This window comes from Leuciscus leuciscus (genome assembly GCF_965113295.1).
Source record: "Leuciscus leuciscus genome assembly, chromosome: 3".
NCBI lineage: Eukaryota > Metazoa > Chordata > Actinopteri > Cypriniformes > Leuciscidae > Leuciscus > Leuciscus leuciscus.
Genome location: NC_138727.1, coordinates 8,947,657 through 8,968,889, shown reverse-complemented (window position 1 = coordinate 8,968,889; position 21,233 = coordinate 8,947,657). Strand labels below are relative to the sequence as shown.

At 36.1% G+C, this 21,233-nt stretch overlaps 1 protein-coding gene across 1 annotated transcript; it reads left to right on the top strand.

The window, feature by feature from the left end:
* The first annotated feature begins 1,700 nt into the window (after positions 1–1,700).
* On the top strand, positions 1,701–20,542 carry ern2 (endoplasmic reticulum to nucleus signaling 2). Its single transcript, XM_082164618.1, has 22 exons — positions 1,701–2,038; positions 4,030–4,147; positions 4,356–4,389; positions 5,485–5,557; positions 5,637–5,709; positions 6,423–6,545; positions 7,297–7,401; positions 7,524–7,791; positions 9,733–9,811; positions 9,888–10,041; positions 11,042–11,166; positions 11,748–11,876; positions 12,139–12,361; positions 12,741–12,831; positions 13,293–13,482; positions 14,845–14,944; positions 15,130–15,329; positions 15,470–15,617; positions 16,507–16,634; positions 16,717–16,840; positions 16,990–17,057; positions 18,723–20,542. Exons 1-22 carry the CDS (start codon positions 1,973–1,975, stop codon positions 18,891–18,893), a joined length of 2,790 nt encoding a protein of 929 aa, XP_082020744.1. The 5' UTR covers positions 1,701–1,972; the 3' UTR covers positions 18,894–20,542.
* The last annotated feature ends 691 nt before the right edge of the window (positions 20,543–21,233 follow it).

Genomic DNA, 21,233 nt, shown 5'->3' with positions numbered 1-21,233 from the left:
TCACGGGGCATTGGTAAGAATGCACAAAAGTCCAAAAGTCCAATCACTGTTTTAATAGTAGGATCAAGTCATCAACATACTCAGGGCATGCATGAACAGATGCAATGTGATTTTAAGGGTGTGTGAGTGTGGTTTCTATAATAAAAACAGAAATATAAAATCAGTTTACAGTAATAAATGATAAACATTTTACTCAAAAAGAATAAACACGTGAGGATACATGGCTATAAAATGAAAACAATTGACTATAAATATACACGTGACTATCGTCTTATAACCATATCTCAATCCAGTGTAATCTTTACGATGCACATAAATATGGCTTAATAACAAATGTAAATTGTAAACACTAAAGTAAACATATGGAAAAATATGAGTCGTTATCATTAATTCACTTATACAGCGCACATCGGAACACACGTGCAAAGATAATGCACACAGTCATACCGCTAACATTAGCTTCACGGAAATCCGAAAACACTCAACATCAGAACGTTTCAACAAATAGCAATATACACAAGATTAAAGACGGTATATGTGGAAATTAAACTTACTTTCAAAGTTACGCACACTCATCTATGGCTTGAATACACGCGAGCCTTCCACAGCTTTCAAGCGAAACATAAGTTGCGTCAAACTCTGGGGGCGGGACTAAGTTACGACTGTCAATCATTCACAACCCACCAATAAGAATTAACAGAGCCTTTTCAACATACACAAATTATCAAATTAATTGTATATGTTTTTCACCAAGTTTATTCATCATCTGACAATACATATATTTTACAGATTTTTTACGTTAGTGCAATGACAAATTAAACCAGTTATTTTATATTACAAGCAAACATGTATTCGCAATATCAAGCTTTTTTTTACGACTAATATATATGTAAATATGTTTCAATTTGGTGGCCAGAAAAATCTTATACAAGAGAGCAGCAGAGTTCATCGTATGTAAGGCAATTTGTCACATTTTATTAAAACACATTTAAGTGTTTTATACGTTATACAAGTTTTAATTTCAAGATTTGTTGGTCATAATAATGGTTTTCATTTATTTTGTGTTACTTTTTTACATCCTTGTTTTATTCAATTGTTTTCTAAGTGTTTTACGGCTTAATGTTCACTTAAGGTATGTCTAAAGAAATTGACTTAAACCTACGCTAAAATAAGTTACTGGAGTATACATTGTCACAACTATTTTACATTATCGCTCTCTATATGTTTTATTCAATTTATTTTTACAGGTCTACCATTATTATTATTATGTTTTAAATGACTAAGTACGTTGAGAAAACAACTATACAAAAAAAAAGGTCATATGTTCCAGTATGTCATTATTCTCAATACTACACGAGGTAATAAAACATTGTTAACTCCGATGGTGGCACTAAAATTGCAGAAAATAAAGCGATCAATTATTTTCTATTCGCCCACTTATAAGCAGAGAGAATATTCTTGTTGAACTTAGAAAGGAAAAGAAAAAATCGACAAAACAGGCCTGTTGTCATCAATTGTCAGGGCCAAACTATTATTGTTCCACGTGTTTTAAAATGACATCCAGTTTTCTCGAAACTCCGCCTTTCAACTCACCGCAGCGAGACGCCATTGGTCAAACGCGCTGTCAATCAAACAAACATGGCCGTGCCTTCTATTTTTTTTTATTTTATTTTTTTGCCTTCTAGTTTTCTACTGTATGCTGTTTGATTTGAGTGACATCACCAGTTCCGTCCCAACACGGAAATGTGCAATATTTGTAATTTTTTATAGGATCGGTTGTCTGGCATGTCAGAGACATTTGCTGAACCGCAACAGTACTGTAAGTGATTGAGCATGTCGCTGTGAATTTTTTTTCCGACACTATGTGATAATGGCGTTTTGTTGGAGGAGTTTGGAGCCCGTTCGACCTTAGTGTATATTTACTGACACGAACCTCAAACACGCCGCAACTTTCACCAGATTCAGGGAGAGAATGATGGACTGGAGACAGAAGCTGCGGCTGTTGTTCTTGCTTAGCTTCGCAGGAATCGTGTCACAGGTAATAACGGGAAAATAAATCTCATGTTTACCACTTTATGTTGCTGGTCACCATAGGGAATGCACGGGGATAGTGATATGTGTTGATCTATTTTTGGATACGCAGAGGCGGGGTGCTTTGGGGTTCCCGGAATGATAATAAAAAATAATAAACAAACAAATCAGTATCAGAAAGATCTTATTGTTATTATTGTTATTATAATAATAAAATGATTATTAGTTTTAGTATTAATAATAACAATAATGAAATGTGTGTCAGTCAGATTAATTTGTTCGAATCGGTTCAGTCGGTTCAATTTATTGAACGAACCAGTTCACAAACCCCATATCACTCTGCGGTGGCTTTTAATGTACATTTTTTAGTGATGTTGTTTTTTTACAATTATGTTTTCGATTAGGTACTGTAGGTTGCATCTAATACGTTTTTTTTTTGTACTAATATTTGCCATAACTAATGACATTTTTGCAGACATTGAATTTTATTTAATTGAAAGTAAAATATTATCAATATTAGGCTACGATTATTTTTCCTGTATTATAACGTTACCTACTTCACGGTTTTATTCCTCATCAAGGTCATTCCGAACAGTGAATCGATTTGTGAATTTACAAACGATTTGTGAATCGTTTCGATCGGATCATTTAAAATGATCGGATCATTTAAAATAATCAGTTCAAAAGTATGATTCATTTCGTGAATCGGACTTTGTCGGACATCCAAGCAACAAGCTTGGCAGAAGTTGGAAACCATTGTAATTTAGTTTTTTTTTAAGTTAATTTCTGTTTGTGCTCTTACAATAGTGTCATATTACTCCAACCTGAGCACGAGATCTGCATGGGCGCGCGCTTAATAGGCTTGTACTGGAGAGCTCGCGCAATGTAATATACATTGTTCCCAGAGCGGGTGCACGTGTGTTACAACAAGAGTTGCTATCATGTGTGGGGGAAAAAAAGAGTGGTCAAGAGAGTGCTATATGATCATTTATTTTAATCACTTACTGGCCCTTGTGTGGCCCATCATGTTTTGTAGGCTTCAGTCTTAGTCTGACCCGAGTAAATATAGTTTTTTTTGCCCTCAGGATGAATCATTCTAAATGTAAATAATTATATCTCCTCAAATACATAATGATTAAATGCATTAATAAAGTAACAGCTTAATAATGTCCTCATAAAAGTAAATGTTATACCTTATATTGGTGTATTTTGGAGGAGCAAGGCAGTTTTACAATGCTTTTTGCAAATTCTACAGTCAACTTAATTGTAGGCCTACATAACAGGATGGACCCAGCTAACAAAAATATGTTAAAAAAATAAAAAAAACTTTCCCATTAAGTTATGAAAACAGTATATCTTCATGTTCTCTGAATGTTCAAAAACACATTTTTTAAAATGTTTTAAAATAGTTTTTCTTTGGTTATGCAAATCCGCAGAGCTGTATAATGTTAGGCAGTTTTTGGTAAATATAGGAGTGGCGTCAAACGATTATGAAGAAGGATATCCTGGTTAATGTCTGTTAACCGTTCTCTCTTACACAAACACACACAAACCTCTGAAGCTATGAGGAGGATCCCTTATAGACACAATGGTTTTTGTACTTAAATAACATTTATTCTTACTCTAACTCTTACAGACATGTGGACATTGTTAGATTTAAAGCAAAATGGTTTTAAAAAGTCTTCACATGTAGCCAAACCTGTACATAAACACACACACACACACACACACACACACACACACACACACACACACACACACACACACACACACACACACACACACACACACACACACACACACACACACACACACACACACACACACACACACACACACACACACACACACTCTCTCTCTCTCTCTCTCTCTCTCTCTCTCTCTCTCTCTCTCTCTCTCAAGAGAACACACATTGTAAGTATTTGTGGCTACATATCAGGTAGCATTTAGTTTTAAATAGTCTGATATCTGCAGGTGTTTTACTGGTTTCTCTTTCAGTGTGAGGGAGGAAGTTCAGTCTCACTCCCTGAGTCTCTGCTCTTTGTTTCTACACTGGATGGAAGTCTGCATGCCATCAGTAAACAGACAGGAGACATCAAATGGACACTTAAGGAAGGTGTGTGTCTGTGTGTGTATCTGCATGTACGTGCATTATGACAAGTGATAACAGAAAGAATATGATCCTGCCGTTTTGTAGCATCAAGACGTGTTTAAAGTAAACTGCTTTTCGTTGTTACAAACATGACATATTTGACATTTTTAAAATGAGTTTAAATTAATATCTGCCAAACAACTTCCATAACCATTTCACCTTCTCTTCCTAGATCCCATCATACAGGTCCCTGCATATTTCCAAGAGTAAGTGTTTAACAGATTCAGAAACAAAGTCAACATACACTACCATTCAAAAGTTTGGAGGCTGTAAGATTCTTTAATATTTTTGAAAGAAGTTTCTTCTGCTCACCAAGGCTGTATTTATTTAATCAAAATACAGTAAAAACAGTGATATTGTGAGATATTATTACAATTACAAACAACTGTTTTCTATTTTGATATATTTTATGATGTAATTTATTCCTGTGATGACAAAGCTGGATTTTCAGCCTCATTCATCAAGTTTTCAGTGTCACATGATCCTTCAGAAATTATTCTAATATGCTGCTCAAGAAAACAGTTGTGCTGCTTAATATTTTCGTTGAAACTAATACAAAGATCATAATCCAGGATTCTTGTATGATTAGAAAGTTCAAAAGAACAGCATTTATTTAATATAGAAAACTTTTCTGGACATTATAAATGTATTTGCTAATTTTTTATCAATTGAATGTGTCCATGCAGAATAAAAAAAAAAATATATATATATATCTTACTGTCCCCAAATGCTTGAACGGTAGTATGTGTGCATGTGTTTGTGTGTGTTAAAATCCAGATTAAATCAAAACTGACCCTGATTACTTTCTTATTTCTTGTTCCTGGTCTTGTGATTGATTCATTGATCTATGTTATTAAAGCTACACTGTGTAATTTTTAAAGTTGCTTCTTAGCAAAAAACACTTTGTTCTTTCAAAATTATATGTGCTCATTAATGTGTAATTACTTCTTAACTCACCATAGGAGTTAAAACGCCCTCGGAATGGGAGGGGCTAGAAAGTAATATTTAGTTGGTAGTCATATACAATTTCACCGCTAGATGGGAGAAAATCCTACACAGTGTAGCTTTAAGAATAATTTTTTGTCTTTATAGTCTTTCATCAAATTGTTAGAACTTTATCTGAAACAACATTCCTTTATCAATGACATTGCTTAACCCATGCAGGCTATTGGATAATGTTATAAATAGCCAAGTACCAATTTGTACTCCATTCACTCCATTCTGGAGTCAGTAATGCTTATGCTTACTTTTCACAATCCAACTTATATTCTGTATTTTCATTTAATTTTCAACGCTTGTAGGCCAGGCTTTTTACCGGATCCCAATGATGGCAGTCTGTATGTTCTAGGAGGCAAGCGTAAAGAGGGTCTGATGGTGAGTGTCACGGGCAGGGCTGTGAATGTTTGTCTGAGACAGTTACAGCTCATGTCATTTATATGAATCTTCTCTGCAGAAACTCCCGTTCACTATTCCAGAGCTGGTCCAGTCTTCTCCCTGCAGGAGCTCCGACGGAGTGCTCTACACGGGTAACCTCAAACATGTTTGTGTGTTTGCAATGTGTTATGGTGAAATCAGTGTTTGATATCTGTAGTGAAAAATTCCCATGCTCATATTCTTATATTTTGTTTGAAAAAGAAAAAGTAATTTCAAGCACAATATTATGATTTTCCAAAAGTCATGAAAATTAATAAAAGCTTAAAAGTCACAGACATACTTTTAGTTTTGCTAAGCAACTTAATAGGCTAGATTAGCTTTTTTGTAAGTGTTTGCATAGACTTGATAACATTAAAGGGATAGTTCACCCAAAAATGAAAATTCTGTCATTAATTACTCACCCTCATGTCGTTCCAAACCACTTAGACTTTCGTTCATCTTATTCACAATAAAAGCCTAAATTCAATCTTTTAATCATATAAAGCAATCAAATCTCTTCAGAAAATTCGGAATAAACCGCTCAATTCATATGGATTAGTTTTACGATCTCTTTATGAACCATTTCAAAGTGGTAGTTGCGTAGCTGTCAATGGAGGGACAGGAAGCTCTCAGATTTCATCAAAAAGATCTTCATTTGTGTTCAACAGAAGAAAGAAACTCATACAGGTTTGGAACGACATGAGGGTGAGTAATTAATGACAGAATTTTCATTTTTGGGTGAACTATCCCTTTAAGGGGTGTGGGAACCCTGATAGCATGTTCATAAAATGTCAAATCTCATTTATTGTACTGTCTACATTCCCAGGTAAAAAAGAGGACACTTGGTTTGTGGTTGATCCTCAGACAGGTGAAAAACAGACAAGTCTGAGCACCTCCTCCTCGGACTCCATTTGCCCCTCTGCCCCTCTGCTGTACATTGGTCGCACAGGTCCGAACACACATACATGCATAACTCAGCACACTCATGCCTGTCTATGTGTGTCCTTTTGCACATCAGATTCCTCTATATACACCCTAAAGTCATTCTGACACTGCACATATATTTTTAAATATTTATTTATTTATATCCATTTTACATATTTAACATGTATGGTAATATTGCAACCAGAACACCCTAGCAACTGCATTGCATCACCTGGCAACCACCAAGGATAAAAAATATGGTTATATTTACAGCTGACATCTTGAAATTTTCACAGATTTAGTTGCAATGCATTCTAGTGGCAATGTAGCATTCGTGTTTTTGAAAGAAGTCTTTTATGCTCACCAAGGTCACATTTTTAAAATAAAAAACACAGTAAAAATCTTTAAAGTAAGTTAAAGATTTTTAAAAAATAAATTAATACTTTTATTCAGCAAGTATGCATTTAATTGATTAAAAGTGATTTAAGTTGGTCAAATTAAGTTGGTGAGTGAAAACATTATAAATCTTTTCTTGTATTAACTTTGTTAATAAAGGTTCAAGAGAATTAACAAATAACAGATTCTTGATTTTATCGCATTTTAAAAGTTGTCCCAACTTTTCTGGAAATGGGGTTGTATATTAAAATAGAAAAGAACTATTATAAATTGTAATAATATTTCACAATATTACTGTTTTTAGAGACTTCTTTCAAAAACATTAAAACATCTTACTGCCCCTAAAATCATGTGACGCATGTACGCACGTATGTCTGCAGAATATATGATCACCATGTATGATACGAAGACTCAGGAGCTCCGCTGGAATGCCACCTACAACGACTACTCCGCCCCTCTCTATGATGACAAAAAATATGAATACAGTAGGTTCCTCACTATGCATGCACAGATTTTACAAGCCAATCTACTGAATTTGTGAATGCATATGAGTATGTTGGGGATGTTTTTGGATTTCATCATGGTTGCGTGTGTCTGTGTATCACAGAGATGTCACACTTTGCATCCAGTGGGGACGGTCTGGTGGTTACGGTGGATCGGGACTCTGGTGAGGTCTTGTGGATGCAGAAGTTTGATTCTCCAGTGGCAGGGTTCTACTTGTGGAGTCAGGACAGTCTGCGGCGAGCTCCTCACCTGACAGTGTCTACAGAAACCCTGCGTTACCTGACCTTCACTGCAGAAAACACACAGTCCCAGACCATGAAGTGGGCCTACCAGTTCACAAAGGAGAACCACAGCACTAAGACTCAGCTAGTGTAAGACAATCTTAGAATAGTATTTTTTAAAACCCATTTATTTAAAGGGATGGGTTACTCAAAAATACAATTCTGTCATCATTTACTCACCATTTTGTGCCAAACATGTGTGACTTTCTTTCTTCCATTTAACTGATCAAGGCAATAGAGTGGTGCAAGAATGACGTCAGAAACCGGAAAACTAATTCGCCGCTGGTTCCTTCGAGATTTTCCTATGGGGTTTTATAATGGGGTTTTTCGATTTCTCTGTAAAATAAAGCCTGCCTCTCACCCAGTGAGTCCAATGCATAATTCCACACACACTCTTAAAGGGACACTTCAATTAAAAATGAAAAATAAACATAACTTGACTATACTTTGATGTTTTGTTCTACAGCGTAAATTACACATATCCATAGTGACAACACAAATTTTGAAGTGGTAATGTTCATTTTTTTAATAAGTTACTAGATAAGACAGTTTGGTGTGTGAGTGTGTGCAGTGTACGTTGTAGAACAAAACGTCAAAGTCTTGTCAAGTTATGGTTACCACAGGCTTTATTTTACTCATGAACTGAAAAAAAATGCATTATAAAACCCCATAGGAAAATATGCAAAGAACCAGCGGCGAATTAGACTTCCGGGTTCTGTCATACTTGCACCACTCTATTAATTATAAAATCAAGTTATTACCAAGCGGTAACTTTCCGGTCTCTTTCTTGAATCCAACATGGAAGAGACTTAAACTGCAATTCATCGACTGGCCACTAGAGACAGGCTCCAAAAGAGAGTCAATCCCATATACCCCCCATGTTAATATACCCAAATTTATAACAGAAAAAATATGTTTACAGCCTGGTACAAAAAGTGCTTTTGGTCTATATAGATTTTTTTTATAACTCATCCGTTTAAATTATTAAGCCTTAAAGTTCTGCATAATTAAGGGCGTGGCCACTTGAGTGACAGGGGGATTGCCGCTGCTGTCACTACTAGCCGTTTGTCTGCTGTTTGTTAGCCGTCACGTCACCACAGCTAATCCCGCCGCTTTGCCCATTTTCGGTTATCCGGGAGTGAAGCTCGGTGACGCGCTGCCAAGATGGCGACGGCCGGCTCCGCCCACTTTGGGCTTCAAAAATGCTCTTCAGAAACCTACGGGTCACGTCACAGACACTACGTCCATATGTTTTTACAGTCTATGGTTGTTACCTTTGGTTACTTTAAAGGGGAGAGGCCTGGTTGAGTTGCATTAGTAATGTGTTGAAACTAGTGGTTATGGTGACATTTCTGAAACACGCACAAAGCAGCTGACCAATCACAAAGCACTGGTCCAGCTGACCAATCAGAGCACATTGTGCTTTTCGGAAGGAAGGACTGACATAAAGACATGAACTAAACAAGTGTTACTGACAGACTGCGGCCCTGTCCCAAATGAAACCCTAAGCACTCACCGTCTTCCCCTCAGTCCGCATTTTCGTGACGTAATGCCACTTTGACTGTCGGGTAGAAGTCTGCAGCTGAGCAATCTTTCGGGCTCAGCAAAAGTGTGCATCGAGGGCGCATATCGGCTGCAAATGGGTGCAACACCCTTCTGAAAACTAAAATGACAAATGGGACACTCTAGGGTGGGACACTACGGTCTTTTGGACTTAACAGAAACACGCACACGATGGCCATTGTAAGTCCACAAGACTGCAAATGCACATAAAATGCGCCATTTGGGACAGTGCCTGGGAAGAGAGGTGCTGCAATAATGTAAAATTGTGAAAGATAAAGTGTTTTTGGAACATTCAAGCATGAAAACCTATTCTAGTAGACCCAAAAAACAAAATCAATACTTTGAAAAAGGGCATAAAAAGTCCCCCCTACAGTCAAAAAAAATCGAAATATGTGAAAAACACCTATTTTAGTTTCAGGTTCTAAAGGGTTCATCTAATTATGTATTTTTGTGTGCATATTTCCATAGTCCCACTCTCTATGTTGGCAAGACGGACTCTCATCTGTATGCTTCTGCCTCCCTTGTACATAAAGGTGTTGCAATAGTGGTGAGTTCAGCTATCCATTTTTCAAAACCAATAGTAAATCTTCCTTCTGATTAACCTTATTCTTTTCCCATTGAAGCCTAAAGGTCTCACTCTTGCACGCATCGAGGGGCCCATCACAGCTGGCGTCACAATGGGTAATGGGCGGCCCGAGTGTGAGATCACGCCCAGCACTGATGTGAAATATCCACCAGGAAGCAGCACCTCTCTGCAGAATCAGTGGCTGCTGATAGGTACGGCCAGCCAGTACATGTGAACACACAACGTATTATCTTTATATATGCACAGACTCTCTAAATTGTACTAAAAATTTTGCTCATTTACATACTTAAAAGATACATGCATGTGCAATGCTGCAACATCCACAGGTTAAGTTCTAGTTCAGCAGTTTCAGGACTGAGGTTTATTTTCTTACCTCTGACTCTACCTAAACCAGTTTTAAAACCAGTTGGGCTGGGCTGATTAAAATGTTAAGAGATGCACAACAAAAATCATCTTCCCTCAAACTGTTGTCCTAAAACAGCGACTTATTATATTATATTATATTATATTATATTATATTATATTATATTATATTATATTATATTATATTATATTATATTATATTATTTTATATTATATTATATTATATTATTTAATATTATATTATATTTTTTGATTTAATTAAAACAATTAATATATTAATACATTATAGCCTATTATATTATATTATATTACTTTATAAGTAGATTTAATGTTTAAAAATATAGTTAAATCAAAAACATTATAGCCTATTATATTATATTACTTTATAAATAGATTTAATGTTTAAAAATGTAGTTAAATAACAATAGTTAATAGTTAAAGAAAGAGCATTTACAAATAAAATGTGTTAATGTTCATTCAACGAATATCAGTATATTGTATTACATTTATGCGTGCGTGCGTGCGTGCGTGTGTGTGTGTGTGTGTGTGTGTGTGTGTGTGTGTGTGTGTCCAAAGATGGCAATAAATGTTCCTTGACTTTCTTTTGGTCCCCATGAGGAAAACAGCTTTTAAATCTTAGTGTGTTTTAAAAAAATTAAAAAATATGAAAATGCAGAAAGTTTTCTGTGATGGATAGAGTTAGGGGATTGAATATACAGTTTGTACAGTATAAAATTCATTAAGTCTATGTAATGTCCCCATAAAACACGAAAACCCATCATGTGTTTTTGTATGTGTGTGTGTGTGTGTGTGTGTGTGTATGAGTAGGTCACCATGAAGTCCCTCCTGTGGCTCACACCACCATGTTGAGAGATTTTCCAGAAAACCTGCAGCGCTCTGGTGATGTCATCCCACCTCGAGGTTCTGGTTCTTTCCGTTCTGCCTCTCACCCAGTGAGTCCAATGCATAATTCCACACACTTAAGCAAAGAATTAAGAAACATTTATTCACCCTCATGTTGTTTGGAAAATTAACAAATATGTTAGTATGTGTATTATTTCTTTTGTGATAAACACATACAATGATATTATGTTCACAGTGCTGTTTTCCAGAAAATATTCAAAAAGGAGAAATTAAAAGTACCATAAAAGTAATCTATAAATAAAAGTACCGTAAAGTAATCTATGCTTGTTATCTATGTAATAATGCTATTTATTTTTAAGGTAATATAATATTAGTTATTATTAACAGAAAATATTACATACTTCTGATACCTTTATATTGTGATTGATTGTTTATAATGGCTATTTCCATGTAGCAAACTATGCTGAGAATAATGCTTGATTTAGCTAAAGAATGAATGTTGATTTGTGAGCTGTACATTCTTAAATTAAATTGTGAAATAAATTGAGATTCAGATGACAGTGTCTATAGCATCTTAATAAGTGGTTGTAGGCCGTTGAAAATCTCATGCATGATGAAATGGCAAGCATTTCGAACAGCCAAGCACAAACTTGTCATCTTTTGTTTACAGTTGCCACCAGTAACAAAGCACAGCTCTTCCCCCGTTTTGCCAGACTCCTTGACCTCTGACCCCATGACCGTGCTGGTGGTGACACTGCTGCTGGGAGCATGGATTGCCTTCCTGCTAACACACAAGAGGGTGAGTTATAGATTTAGAGAGGGTATTTGGAATTAATTGGTATCAGTATCGGTGTTCCTCTAAAGTAACCCTCTGATGTTAATGAATATATATCATTTATTTATCATTAGTGGTGACACCACCTATACACCTATACATATAACTATTTACACACACACACACACACACACACACACACACACACACACACACACACACACACACACACATGTTATATAAGAAATTACACTTAAAAACTGATTGTTGTTCTTTTTTTGATCAGCCTGTCAAAATATTCCTGAGGTCTGAAGAGTCAGTGGACTCCATCCCTTTGCCCGGGCTGACCAATCAGAGCGCTCCGTCAGAGTCCAACACTTCCCCCTCATTATCATCATCCTACAACAACAACAGCAATTCAGGGAAGACTAGCTCTTTTGCATCCAATCAAACCCAGCCATTCTCAAGCAAAGACTCCGCCCCAGTAACGACAGCCGGCCAATCACAGAGTATGGGATCTATTCTACTGAGCCTCATTAATGAAACACGAAAACTAATTTTTGTGTAAATATACAATTAAATCCAAGCTGTATAGCTATCCTTAATTAAATGTATGCTTTATATGACTAATTATAAGAAAGTTTTTTAAAGAAGGATTTTACAAATTTACAAAAATTTGTTCTGCTTGTATTTCATGAGTGAGGCCCATTGATTTTCCTATTTATCTAAATAAGCAGTTTATTTAATTTACAAACCTATATGTTATTCACTATAATGCTAATTTTAGTTAATGACGTTTTTTTAAGTGAGTAACTAATTTCAGATGTATTATTTCTTAGCTCTTTCCACATTGCATAGCATTGTTATCTGTGTGTTCATATTCTTCAGATGAACAACATGACGTTGTGGAAGTGGCTAAAATCTCTTTCAGTCCTGCTGAGGTGTTGGGCCATGGGACGGCGGGAACCTTCGTGTTCCGGTGGGTTTTCATGGATTGTGATACTAGTGTACTTACTCTGTGTTGTGAAGTTACATTTTCAACCCGCTTTGTATTGTTACAATGTCGGCAGTATGTGTAAATGAACTATGTTTACTCGTTCTCTGTGTTACCTGGAACGAGAAATTCATCAAAAGTCAGCCGGATGAAGCAAAATGCGTACGGACTATTGACAGCTTTTGACACCATTATATCTAAAAGTTTGTTTAGAAGTATTTCCTACTAAAACAAAGCAGACAGTATTTGATAGCGTATCCATAGCAGACTGGTTTCAGAAAAAAATCACCTTTTTATTGCATAGTCAGCCGAGTTTTATTGAAAGCCATTTTTGGCTGCGGTGAAATACCCCTTTATGTTTTTGTAATCTGAGCATTTTTGTTTTGTTCACTGGTTTGGTTGGTTGGTTGTTCTTTACCCTAAATTCACTGGTGTTGTGCACACAGGGGTCAGTTTGACGGTCGGCGTGTGGCGGTAAAGCGTATCCTTCCGGAGTGTGTAGAGTTTGCGGAGCGAGAGGTTCAGCTCCTCCGTGAATCAGACGAGCATCCCAACGTCATCCGTTACTTCTGCACAGAGCGGGACAGACAGTTCACTTACATCGCCATAGAGCTGTGTGCCGCCACACTCCAGCAGGTGTGTTTTAATGAGTGTTTGTGTGTGTGTGCATAGAATGACGGTTTTAAGGCATGCTAATATTTTTGCCTTCTGCTTTTCACTGTTTTATCATTATTTGTGAAGTCTGTCTACATGAGAATTTTATAATTCAATTCTACACTCGTCTAAACAATGCTGGGTTGTTTCAACCCATGTTTGGGTCAAATATGGACTAACCCAACCGTTGGGTTTAATAATTTAATTAAAAAAATTAAACCAGTGATTGGGTTGAAATGACTGCCAAGTGAAATTACTTTTCTTAAAGGGACTTACATTCAAGATACGTTCTCTGACAAATATAAAAAATGCTTAATTTTAAAAGATGGTTTAAAGGGATAGTTCACTTTGAAATTAATTTTTGGTATGTTTTAGCTTACCTCAAGGGCATCCAAGATGTAGGTGTCTTTATCCACAGTAGTTTCAATTTTGATATTTTTAGGTCAAACCGTTCTTGTCTGTCAGTCATATAATGCAGGTCTATGGTCACTGTCTCAAACAGCATGCACAGAGTCCAAATTAAAACAATTCTCCGTCGTCCAAATTAAACAATTCCCCATCGTCCAAATTAAACAATTCCCCATCGTAAGTACACATTGATGGCCTAAGACACGAAACGAGCGGTTTGTGTGAGAAAACTAACAGTATTTATATCGTTTTTACCTCTTATACACAGCCATGTCCAAGTGATCTGATCTGACGTGTACGCAGACTGGTGCATAGATATATACACACTAGATTTCGCCTTGTCTACGGCAGTTCATTGGAACGAATGTCTTTAAGGCGACATCTAGTGTATATATCTATGCACCAGTCTGCGTACACGTCAGATCAGATCACTTGGACATGGCTGTGTATAAGAGGTAAAAACGATATAAATACTGTTCGTTTTCTCACACAAACCGCTCGTTTCGTGTCTTAGGCCATCAATGTGTACTTACGATGGGGAATTGTTTAATTTGGACGATGGGGAATTGTTTTAATTTGGACTCTGTGCATGCTCTTTGAGACAGTGACCATCGACCTGCATTATATGACTGACAGACAAGAACGGTTTGACCTAAAAATATCAAAATTGAAACTACTGCGGAAAAAAAGACACCTACATCTTGGATGCCCTTGAGGTAAGCTAAAACATACCAAAAATTAATTTCAAAGTGAACTATCCCTTTAAGGATTTAGATATTTCTTCTAAAAAGCATGAAAAAATTGTGATAAAGATATACTGTATTCTCTATTTTTTTAACTGTATAATTCAGTATTCAATTTTGCCTGTAATCAGCTGTATAATCACAACACATCTGTTTCCATGCACTCTGATTTGGGTTTTCCTGTTGTATGTAGTATGTGGAGGACCCAAGCTGTCCTTACTCAGGCCTGAACCCAGTGTCTCTGCTGGACCAGACGATGTGTGGCCTCACTCACCTTCACTCCCTCAACATCGGTGAGCCACTGTTGTCATAGCAACCATTCCAACGATAACTTCCCTCCTGTAACTACATAAAAATGCGTTATTGTTGCACATGCTAGTATTGCATTGCACTGATGTTTATTAAATGAGTAACTGGATAGTGAGGGCATATATGCAACCCTCTGACATTTGTAATTACGTGACCCTCTCGTACTCAGTTCACAGGGATTTAAAGCCACGGAATATTTTGCTCTCTCTCCCGGGGGCATTGGGTCGAGTCCGGGCGGTGATCTCAGATTTCGGCTTGTGTAAGAAGCTTCCAGATGGTCGCCATAGTTTCAGCCTACGCTCTGGAATACCAGGAACCGAAGGCTGGATTGCCCCTGAATTACTCATAAATGCACCAAAAGGGAACCCTGTACGACAAACACACACGTCACACGTTGAATTTAAAAAACAGATACTGTGGTGTACTGAATTTTAAAAACGAAATAAGATTCTAAATGATATATTTCATTGTAATTCATTGCATTGTTTCCTCTATTTTTATCTCTTTAGACGAGTGCCGTGGACATATTTTCTGCCGGATGTGTGTTTTATTATGTGACGTCCAAAGGACAGCATCCGTTTGGTGATACTTTGCGACGTCAAGCTAATATCCTCTCTGGAGTCTATAACCTCGACCACTTTATGGAGGATATTCATGGTTTGTGTACATGCTTTAATGTGCTTGTATGTGCTCTCTGTTTCAGAAGTGTCCGGCTTTGTTTAGAAACTCTTATCACTGCCATAAATGTCACATGAAAATGTCCCATCAGTAGAAATGATTTGTTTGTATTGCATTGCCATCAACTAATAACTGTGTTGTTTGGCTGATTAACAAGTGTCTTTTTAAAGGGGACGTAATATATCCTTTTTCAAAGTCTCCATTTTGTTTTCTGGGGTCTAATAGAATAGGTTTTCATGATTGTAGTACTCAAGACTACAATCAAGGTGTTTCAAGGAGTTCAGAAACAGTGTGCACTGATATAGAGAATATCTGCCTATGAAATGGACTTTGTGCTTTTTAACTTTTCAGACCTTTTTTCATGCTCAAACAGCAACATTACACACTAAAGAAAGTTAAAAAGCTTAATAGGACCCCTTCATTAAATTAATTGTAAAATCAGCCTTGTCAATGAATAACAAAAATGTTGTGTTTTAGAATACTATTGATCAATTTTAGGTATTTATTAGGTAAAATAAATGTTTAATTCATTTGTATGCATTTAAAAATTCTGTCATCATTTATTCACCCTTATGTTGTTCCAAACCTGTACGAGTTTGTTTCTTCTGTTGAACACAAAAGAAGATATTTTGAAGAATGTTGGTAACCAAACCTGTTGACGGTAGCCATTGACTTTCATAGTAGGAAATAAATGCTACCGTCAACTGTCTGGTTACAACATTCTTCAAAATATCTTCTTTTGTGTTCAACAGAAGAAACAAACTCATACAGGTTTGGAACAACAAAAGGGTGAGTAAATGATGACAGAATTTTCATTTTTGGGTGAACTATCGCTTTAATGGTTTTCTGTCTGTTTTGGTGTTTGTAGAGGACGTGATTGGCAGAGATCTGATTGAGCGGATGATCAGTGCAGAGCCAGAGACACGTCCTTCTGCAGCGTCCATCCTCAAACATCCCTTCTTCTGGAGTCCAGAGAAACAACTGCAGTTCTTTCAGGTGTGTGTTTGTATGTGTTCAGTGAAGCACGTTGAAGGGTATAGCCGTATAGCGAGAAAGTAAATTAATTCTTTGGCTATAGGATGTCAGTGACAGAATAGAGAAGGAGCCGGCAGACAGCCCTATAGTGGCCCGTCTGGAGAACTCCGGCAGATCTGTCGTGAGAACCAACTGGAGGATGCACATATCGGCACCGCTGCAGGCTGGTCAGCACTGCTTTTTATTTATTTTTTTATAGAAATATTGAATAAAATGTGAATTTTTTTAATGTATTTGAAATGAACAATGTTTTATTCCATGTTCATTCATATCTTTAAATTTGCATGTTTAATATAAACCTTTTTCCATCTTGCAGATCTTAGAAAATTTCGAACATATAAAGGAAACTCTGTGAGAGACCTTCTTAGAGCAATGAGAAATAAAGTAAGTGTTTAGAACTTTAATGTGTTTCTACTACATACAACAGTCAGTAACCACAAAAAAACTATTCACATTGATATAATATAATATAATATAATACCATTCAAAAGTTTGGGGTTGGTAAGAATTTTGAAATGTTTTTGAAAGAAGTATTTTATGCTCACCAAGGCTGCATTTATTTAATCAAAAATACAGTAAAAACAGTATGTGATAAGGACCCAAGCGGTCACAAGGAGAATCACTTCATGGTGGAAAAAACAGAAATGTGGTCAATGGTTATTAAAACGGGTGTGCAAATAAATAGTGTTAAAGGGATAGTTCACCCAAAAATTAAAATTCTGTCATCATTTACTCACCCTCAAGTTGTTCTAAACCTGTATGAATGTCTGTGTTCTGTTAAACTTAAAAGAAGATATTCTGAAGAATGTGAGTAACCAAACAGTTTCTGATCCCCATTGACTTCCATAGTATATATTTTTTCCTACTATGGAAGTCAATGGGGTCCATCAACTGTTTGGTTACTCACATTCTTCAAAATATCTTCTTTCATGTTCAACAGAAGAAAGAAACTCATACAGGTTTAGAACAACTTGAGGGTGAGTAAATGATGACAGAATATTTTTTTTTTTTTTTTTTTTTTTGGTGTACTATCACTTTAAGAGCGTGATTAAAACAAAGGTTATTAATACAAACAGTCTAAAAACTAGAACTGTCCAGCTCCCCTCTACAACAATTGAGGCCGGAGTTTTTCTGCGCTCAAACATCGCTAACAATAACCTACAGTTTCTCATGCTCTGTGTTAAAGGAACACTCCACCGTTTTTTCATATTAAACTATGTTACTCCCTTAACTAAGACGAGTTGATACATACCTCTCTCGGCTCTGGCGTGCGGCGACACTTTGATAGCACTCAGCTTAGCCCAGTTCATTCATTAGGGACCAAACAGAGATGAAGTTAGAAGCGACCAAACACCTCCACGTTTTCCCTATTTAAATACAGTTACACGAGTAGTTAAACGACCAAGTATGGTGACACAAAATAAAATGTGGCGCTTTTCTAAGCGGGTAAAAAGGATAACTATAATGTATGGCGGAATAGCACTTGGGAGCACTTCGACTCGGCGCAGTAAAAAGTCACGCATGAAGTGCTCCCAGTGCTATTCCGCCATACATTATAGTTATCCTTTTTACCCGCTTAGAAAAGCGCCACATTTTATTTTGTGTCACCATACTTGGTCGTGTAACTACTCGTGTAACTGTAGTAAATTTAAATAGGGAAAACGTGGAGGTGTTTGGTCGCTTCTAACTTCATCTCTGTTTGGTCCCTAATGAATGAACTGGGCTAAGCTAAGTGCTATCAAAGTGTCGCCGCACGCCAGAGCGATTGAGTGCACGCACTGAGACGAGAGAGGTATGTATCAACTCATTTTAGTTAAGGGAATAACATAGTTTAATATGAAAAAACGGTGGAGTGTTCCTTTAAATACACACACGCTCTTACAAATATGAGCATACCATTTTCAATAAAATAAGCTCTAGCCTCATGCAGCCTCCTTGCTAAATAAAATTATTGAAAAAAATTAAAATATTTATGACCTCAAACTTTTGAATAATATAATATAATATCATATCATTTACCCTAACCTCTCTTCTAATGTTGTTCAACAGAAACATCATTATCATGAACTCCCATCAGAGGTTCAGATAGCTCTCGGTGAAGTCCCTGATGGCTTTGTGACATATTTTACCTCCCGTTTCCCCCGGTTACTGCTTCACACGCATTCAGCGCTCAGCATCTGTGCCCCCGAGAGACTGTTTCACCCGTACTACCACCACTAAACATCCACAGAGACATACTTGTTTGTTCCTACACTGGACTGGAGAGGAAAAGTAGGGTGCTTGAGGAAATGGACACCTTGAGGACTAGACTAAAGACTATCAGTCTATAATTATGGACGTCAGAACTGTGAGCATATTTCGTTGTAGGGCACTACAGACAATTTCTTATAAACATCCCAATGGGCTTGCTGATTTTTATGCCTATGCTTTTATAGAGACAGGTTTTATAGGTCAGATAAAAAAACAAGTGAGTTACTGAGTGTATTAATGGGCTTTTACAAAGCTGCCATTTTTCGCTGCTGGCTTTGCTGCTGGAACCAAATAGTAAAGAAATAAAAAGGCCTTATTTTCTAATGAGTTGACATCAGCTTATATATGGGCATATGTTCCACCATTTTTGTTTTATTTTAGTTCTGGCTTTTAACACAAGATTACAGAATCTCCAGCTAACTACTTGTATTAATAGGTAGAATTCTACATGGTAAAAGTATTTTTATATTAAGGACATGGTTTCTTAAAGGGATAACTCACTGCAAAATTAAAATTCTGTCATCATACATGTCGTTTTAAAGTCATATGACTGACTTTCTTTCATGAAACACAAAAGGAGAAGGTTTTGAAGACTGCCATTTTGAATTCAATTACAATGAATGGATGATCTCAAGTTTTATAAAGGGTTACAAAAGTTTTATAAAGTACTCTAAAATATATTATATATGTGGTCCATCTTGTGCAGTATATTCCAAGTGTTCTGAAGCCAAAACAGACAGATTAATTAATAAATTAGTGGTTTTCATTTTTGGGTGAACTATAGTTTTAGCCAGGTTACATGCTAAAAGAATGATAAAAGCACAACATCCATTGATATTTGCAGAAATATGAAGATATTTGATCATTTGTGTACTAAAAACAAGAAATATTTTTTTTTTTCCTGTGTCATATTGTACACCAAGTGTACTGTTCATGTATTTGTGTGATTCAGATAAATTGCAACTGTTTTTTTCCCTTTGTGATTTTAATGCAGCTTCATGCTACATTTACAGATATTTTACAGTCTAACACACGTTGCAGTTTCATCCTCGTCTCTCTGTGTTACAGCTTTGAAACACAAATATGGTGTTTCCTTAAAGTAATTTTACTGCCTGCTGTACACTAGTTTTATACTGTTAGTTAAAAAAAAAAAAAAAGCATTTCTTTTTATAAATTAAGTGTTGAGGATATTCCCCACTGGAACTATTCACCAAATGTGGAAATACTAGTGCCTTTGTTTTTCTACCAAATATTGAGTAAATGTATACCTTTTTTTTTTTTTTTTTATCTGAATTTTCATTGCACAAAATACTGATTGAATCAGGTGGTATTCACACACTGGGATAATTACAAGCTACTCAAAAATATCATTAAATTACCATGGTGCACGTACATAAACATGCTAGTACCATGGTACTTTTATGTGCCATTTTACTATAGCATCTACAACAGACTGTTGGCTAACTTGATGTAAAATGTTTCAATTAAACATGTTTTACACTGACTTGGTGCCCTGCAAAACACTTTGCACTCTGGGGTTATATTTTTATAACTTGGTTTTTTGTTTGGTGCACACAAAAAAAGTTAAATAAACTGTATTTTTAAGCATTTTGTTTGTATTTAAGTTTTCCCTGCAGTTTTATTTTATCCATGATAAATCAGCCAGCTCCTAAAAGAACAAGTATATCCCATCTAGTCCACAATATTATGCTGTGGTATATGCTTTTATTTAGCAAATATACGGAAAATAGTGTTTAAATAATTTGTCAGCTTTGTGATGGCCAGTGTTACTCAAGTTAAAAGGGATAGTTCACCCAAGAAATAAAAATTCTTGGGTGAACAAGACCTTTAAAAGCAAGAGTAGAAAGTAAATGTTTGTTCTTGCACTCAGTGGCAATGTGAATAAATACTACTAAGAAGACACAATTAAATTAAGTATTTCCTCTAATGCAGAAATATGCAATATGTTTAGGGTCAGTAAGATTTTTAATGACTTTGAAAAAAGCCTCTTATGCTCACCAAGACTGTATTTATTTGATCAAAAATACCGTAATATTATGAAGTATTAGAATTGTATTAATTGAAAGTTCAAAAGAACAGCATTAACAGAAATGTCTTTACTGTCACTTTTGTTCAAATAAATGCATCATTGGTGAATAAAAGTATAGAGTGGCACAAGAATGACGTCAAAACCCGGAAGACTAATTCACAAGTGGTTCCCTATTTTAAGTTTTGTGAGTGAAATGAATTCTGTGGTAAAAATTTGACAATACTTGGATGTTTTGTTCCACAACATAACACACCCCCATA

What these genes read in the sequence shown, in the direction of transcription:
- ern2 (XM_082164618.1), top strand. Translation starts at nt 1,973, where the DNA reads ATGATGGACTGGAGACAGAAGCTGCGGCTGTTGTTCTTGCTTAGCTTC. An exon ending in AGCGTAAAGAGGGTCTGATG is followed by an intron (nt 5,558 to 5,636) that starts GTGAGTGTCACG and finishes TCTTCTCTGCAG; the next exon opens with AAACTCCCGTTCACTATTCC. An exon ending in AACAACTGCAGTTCTTTCAG is followed by an intron (nt 16,635 to 16,716) that starts GTGTGTGTTTGT and finishes CTTTGGCTATAG; the next exon opens with GATGTCAGTGACAGAATAGA.